The sequence below is a fragment of the Emys orbicularis genome, chromosome 13 (assembly GCF_028017835.1).
Source record: "Emys orbicularis isolate rEmyOrb1 chromosome 13, rEmyOrb1.hap1, whole genome shotgun sequence".
In the NCBI taxonomy this organism is placed as follows: domain Eukaryota; kingdom Metazoa; phylum Chordata; order Testudines; family Emydidae; genus Emys; species Emys orbicularis.
Window position 1 is genome coordinate 12,059,209 of NC_088695.1, and position 6,000 is coordinate 12,065,208.

Genomic DNA, 6,000 nt, shown 5'->3' on the forward strand with positions numbered 1-6,000 from the left:
AGCTCCCATTGGCTGGGGGAGAGGGACAGAGATACCATCACTAGTTGCTGAGCAGAGTCAGCCATAGAGGCAGTATCATTAGTTGCTGGGCAGAGTCAGCCATGGAGGCAGCGTCAGTAGTCACCAGACAGAGTCAGCTGGGGCGGCATGAGGCCAAGGGAGCGAGGGAAAAGGGTGGGAAACGGGCTGGGAGGTGATGTGAACACCATCTTCAGTGACATTATTGGCCCACTGAGAGGATTTGAGGACTGGCCCTGGCCCTAAGGTAAATTGAGTTTGAGACCCCTGGTGTAAGGTGCCTCTGTACCTCCTCCCCTTCCACCCAGGCTGGGAGGTAAACTCTGCAGATGAACTTCTGAACTCTGGGGCTGCACTGACCAAGGACAGCAACTGTGAGTGGGGTGACTTTTGGATTTCTGGACTCAAGAACCCAAAGGGAAAGGACATGGCCCAACCTACTTGGGGATGGGTCTTCTGGTTCATGCCTTGTGTTTATGAACCCTAGTTGTGGTGTTTTCCCAATTTAATGCTAAGTTGTTTACCTCCTGTTATTAAAGATTTTTTGCTACACCTAGACTCTGTGCTTGCAAGAGGGAAAGTATTGCCTCTTTGAGGCACCCAGGGGTGTGTGTGTAGTTTTCCCAGATCACCGGGTGGGGGCTCGAGCCAGTTTTGCATTGTATTGTTGAAAGGGAACCTTTGTGTACTGAACCTGAACTCTGCCTGGCAGAAGGATTACAATGTATCTGTCTGTCTCTCATGCCTCCATCGCTGTATTAGCCCACAGCCGTTTCCATGCCCTTTTGGTGGAATTGCTGGGTCTCGGCAGTTCCCAGCAAACAGGGAACCACTCCACAGATTGGCGCTCCCTGCTCCTCTCCTTGGGCAGGCTTAGCTGAGAGGTGAAGGACTAAACAGGATGAGACCGAAAGCCCCTCCCACCTCTAGAGCTGACCCTGCCTTGTGCAGGCTTCAGACACGGTCACAGCCCAGGATGTCCTTGTTCTGGGGCTAAATAGCTGAATCTAGTCTCCAGGGCTGTGAGCCCAGCTCTGATCTCACCTCTGGAGCAAACCACCCTGACAACCTGCCCTAGCTGACCCTAAACCCACAGAGGGAGAACAGCACCTGCCCTACATCTCACACAATGGCAGCATCCCTGGAAGGACCCTTGGTTAAAAACAAGGCAGGGCTGAAGCACAAAAGGTGTCCCAAGGGGTTTGCAGAATAAAATATATACTTATAGTACCAGCATGTGACCTGGAATAGCTAAGAGCCTAGTGGTGCCAAAAACTCATCTGTCCTGGAAAAGCCTGTTCCTTCATTAACTCCACATAATCACTTCTGGATGAGCAGGGATTCCCCACCCCCCCACCCCCGCATCACATTAACCCTTCTAGGGATGCAGCCATCAGAGGAACCCACAGCTCAGGCTGCCCTGGCTAGTTGAAATAGGTCATTAAGTGGAACCCGAAAGCAAACAGTAAAAACTAAGGACCAGGTCCTCTGCTGGTGTATATTGATACAGTTCCACTGTCTTCATAGTACCTAGGCCTATTTTCACCAACTGGGGATCTGGCCCTTTTATTTCAGCTGGGTATCTGGCCCGTTACACAGTTTTAAATCCATATTCTTTGCCTATGAGTTTAAACCAAAGATGAGGAAAAAATTCGGAACCCATTTGCATGTTCTTTGCTCTTTGTCCCATGGGATTAATTACAAGAGTGGAACTTTTAATGGTTATGGTGTGATTCATTCCCACTAGGGATAGAACTTTGGAGGAATTCAGTGTTGCTAAGATTTTCTCTATCTGATCTTCAATTTTTATTGGGATGAATGGCCCAACTTCTTTCTTTCTTTCTTTCTTTCTTTCTTTCTTTCTTTCTTTCTTTCTTTCTTTCTTTCTTTCTTTCTTTCTTTCTTTCTTTCTTTCTCAGCAATTGCATATTTTTCTCACCTCAAACAACACTAAAATAAAAGGCTCATTAGGGTGCAGGTGCAATGCTGCGTGCCATTTAAAAATGATTAATTCACCCTGGTTGTAGGTATGTCAGAGAGGCTGAACAAATATGAAGGGCCAGATCCCTACTCGTGTAAATTGGCATAGTGCTATGGAGCTAAGCCAGTTTACACGAGCTGAATATCTGTACTGTGATGCCTACTTTTATGTTTATTACTCCATCTGAGTTCTCATTGTTTAACACCATCATCCTGTTTTAATATTCCAAGATTATGGTTAATAGACAGAAATCTGTGAGTTGTGTACCCAGCTGGTAAATGAACTGATTAATATTATAGTAGCGTAGCTGCTCCAGTATAATTAAAGTTGCGTTGTGGTTACTGTTTAAAAGTTAAGCTTTCTAAGAACTGTAATATAGACATGCTTAGGCAGATTCCTTTGAAATTTGGTGGTCTTCAACAGGGTTCAAGGTAGGGTTAGTGACCCAAATTTAGGGTCATTTGAGCTAGGAGTTATAGAGATAAAAAGTTTCTAGGTGTGTTTTTTTGCACAGTGCTAGAGCTCAGACCATTAATGTGATATGGGTCAAAATGGTTTCAATTTGCCAAGTTTATTCTCTCAGTCTTTGGGGGACTCTCTCTGTATTTAAGGGAGGGAACACTTTTGACAGTCCGCATGCACCAATACAGAGAAATGGCCAGAAGGTTTCCATTCCAGCCATTTTATATGCTTTAAAGCTTAACTCTTGTAAGTGCTTTAAAATCTGAACAGTCACTCAGATTGCTTTGAAGTTTGGTGTGCCTCATGGGGGCATAGGGTAGTGTTAGTTATCCAAATCTGGGGTCATTGGACCCTGGGATTCATGAGTTATAGCCCTCCCGAAGTTTCCTTTTACTTCCTTGTACCATTAAATGGAGAGGTACTAATTAGTGGATGAATCACAGAGCTTGCTGAGAATGACGGCTGTGAATTCTCCCTTCAGTTAACATAACTAAGGATAAATTAATCAGAAGCTTCCCCTAAGACAAACAGAGTGCTAGAGCTCATGGAAGGAGGACAGCTGGCTCTTCAATCCTTGCCCTTAGCGGTTCCCTGCAAAGGGCCTGGTGCACAGCAAGCTGCTCTGGAGAGTAGCTGGGCTGCTGGTCAGAGTCCTCAGATTTATTACCTGTGACCCCTGCACAGTCCCCGTCCCCTTCCCACCCTGCCCTCAGTGACCCCTCTGCATCCCCGACCCCTTCTCTCTATGCTTCCAGGCACTTCAGCTGAATACCAGTGCTTTTTAAGGTATTACTGCCAGAAATAGCATGTAGCTGTTCTCTCAGTGCAGTAAAAACAAATTAGGAGTCCTTTTGGCATGTTAGAGACTAACAAATTTATTTGGGCATAAGCTTTCATGGGCTAGAACAAACTTCATCAGATGCCTCAGTGCAGTGTTGGTTCAGGAGGTCTTACAGGAGGTCAAATAGTTTTAATTCATTTTTGGGTATGAAAATCCAATTCTTATACACATTTACTGTAGATCTGTTCAGAAAGAATTGCCCATTTTTAAACTTTGAAGACATAGAACTTGTTCGGAAAGAAAACAAGGAATCACAATATCTTTTGTAAATTCACAAAAATATATTTTTTAATTTTGAAATTTTTGTAAAGAACTGTGTTTTTTCTCTTATAATAAAATTTCAAACGTTTTTTCCCTTTTTACATAAATTTCAACTTCTTTCTTTCTTTCTTTCTTAAAAAAGTAGTAAATGTGGAAAAATCAAAATGTGTATATTATGAATAAAAAGGATAATTATAAAAAAATCCATCAAAAATGTTTCTCATTCTACTCCCATTCTGTATCAAGATTAGCAGAAAAAGGAAGCAAAGAAAACTTCAGTTTAACCTGTGAAGTTAGGGATAGAAATAGAAATAGCATGTAGAGAACTAAAACCAATTATTTTTTAAAGTAAGTTGTGAAGATTATTAAAAGATTTTGATGAGACTTCACATGATAAATGCAGATAAGTGCTGTATATATATAAGGGATAACAGAATTAGCCATAAAGTTAAAAAAATGACCTTATTCATTATTGGAACATCTGATAGTAATTTCTTCATCGCAATCAGTCCATTAGTTATGATACAAAATTTATTCAACAGATTTTTTTTAGAAGATATTTATTTTCATGGATTCCTCATTAGTTGAAATCATTCTTAGAATAATTTTGACCAGCAGTTCTCAGTGTCAAAGCTCTAGCTGGTGGAAGCCATTTAGTGAGATGCACCCATTTCCTCCAGCTGGGGATCTGGACTATTTACCGATATGGAGCTACGTCTTATTTCCACTGACTGCTTTTCTTCCTTATATGGAGGTTCTGGCTCTCCATCTATTATGCATTTGTGAACTGAGATTCTCATGAGTGTGCAGGATTTGATCTTATTTGACCACACACACATTTCACGTGCCACATATGTCTGATCTCTGATATATGACTGAGATCAGGTTTTTAACACAAATGGACATTGAGAGATAAACTATGTCTGTCTTTCCCTCCGTGAGAACAGCATTCTGTTCAATAGTCTCCTGATGGCCTTCTTCATCTCGGCGTTTCTCAGGGTGTAGACCATCGGGTTCAGCATTGGGGTGATTACAGAGTAAATGACTGAGACCACCTTATGCAGGGTGAACTGCTTGACGGGCCAAGCATAGATGAAGATGCTGGGTATGAATTGCAAACACATCACAGTGATCTGGGTTCCACAGGTGTACAGAGCCTTGCGTTTCCCTTCCGTGACATGTGTCCTGATCTTGATTAAGATGGCGGTGTAAGAAATAAGCAGAACGATGAATATTATTATGATCAGTACCCCACTGTTGAAGTTCATCTGCATTTCAGCCAAGTGAGTGTCGGTGCAGGCCAGTTTGATGACTTGTGGGACATCACAGTAGAAATTGTCCAGGATGTTTGGACCACAGAACGGTAACTGGAAGAGCAGTCCAGTCTGAACAGCAGAGTGAGCCAATCCAACCAGCCATGCCAATGCCACTATCCTCATGCATACACCCCGGTTCATGATAGTCAAGTACTGCAGTGGTTTATAGATGGCCATGTACCGATCGACCGCCATCCCCACAAGGCAAAACCCCATAGCGCCAGCAAAGAAGTGGAAGAAAAACATCTGAAGGATGCACTCATTGAATGAGATGGTTTTATGCTGTGAGAGGAGATCTGAGAGTAATTTTGGAGTACTGACTGATGATTCGCTGATGTCTAGGAAAGCCAAGTTGGCCAGCAGGATATACATGGAGGTGTGGAGTTGGTAGTCAGAGATCACAGTGGTGATGATGATGAAGTTTCCCAGCCAGGTGTTTATGTAGACTATGAAGAAAGTCACATAAAGGAATGGCTGCAGCTCAGGTCTCTGAGTGAGGCCCATGAGGACAAATTCTGTCACTGGGGTGGTGAAGTTCTTCTTCTCCATTTATTAACCTCAAAATATGCCTGAAGAAGGAACAGTGATGATAATAAATATGATGTGATCTCAGTACATTATTGTTATTAAAAGAATATTAACTCCATGTTAACTGATACACTTGCTTGGAAATTTTCTTTGTTTACCAAATTCCAGACTGCGTACTCAGCCCCAATGGTGAGTACCCCTGCTTCAGCAGAACTTCTGAGCTCCACCAGTGATCATATCCAATTTGGGGTCTTTGGGAGTGAACAGGAGCAACCTACACACTCAAAATGCCCCCTGCTAACAACTGTCTCCATTCATCTTCCTGAAACCCTGATAGTGCACAACTCACACGGGCCCCAGATTCCTCATGTGGCCTAGAGGCTCAGGGTTGGGAAGAAGGCGGATTCACAAAGTGGATGTATTCACAGACCAGAGGTTCTCATCAGGGGTGTCTGTCAACAACATACCAGTCACACCCTGGCTTCCACCAGCCTTGATTACTATTTGCAGGTAACCCCAGCATTCTCCCAGTCCTGAATTTTACCAAAAACCTGTGTTCTGCACTGTCCTGCCCTCTCCTCGACAGTTCAGCT

General features: G+C 43.2%; 1 protein-coding gene across 1 annotated transcript; it reads right to left on the reverse strand.

Moving 5' to 3' along the window:
* Positions 1–4,480: 4,480 nt before the first annotated feature.
* Positions 4,481–5,428, reverse strand: LOC135887955 (olfactory receptor 4D1-like). The gene has a single exon (XM_065415758.1). It carries the CDS (start codon positions 5,426–5,428, stop codon positions 4,481–4,483), a length of 948 nt encoding a protein of 315 aa, XP_065271830.1.
* Between the last annotated feature and the right edge of the window lie 572 nt (positions 5,429–6,000).

What these genes read in the sequence shown, in the direction of transcription:
- LOC135887955 (XM_065415758.1), bottom strand. Translation starts at nt 5,428, where the DNA reads ATGGAGAAGAAGAACTTCACCACCCCAGTGACAGAATTTGTCCTCATG.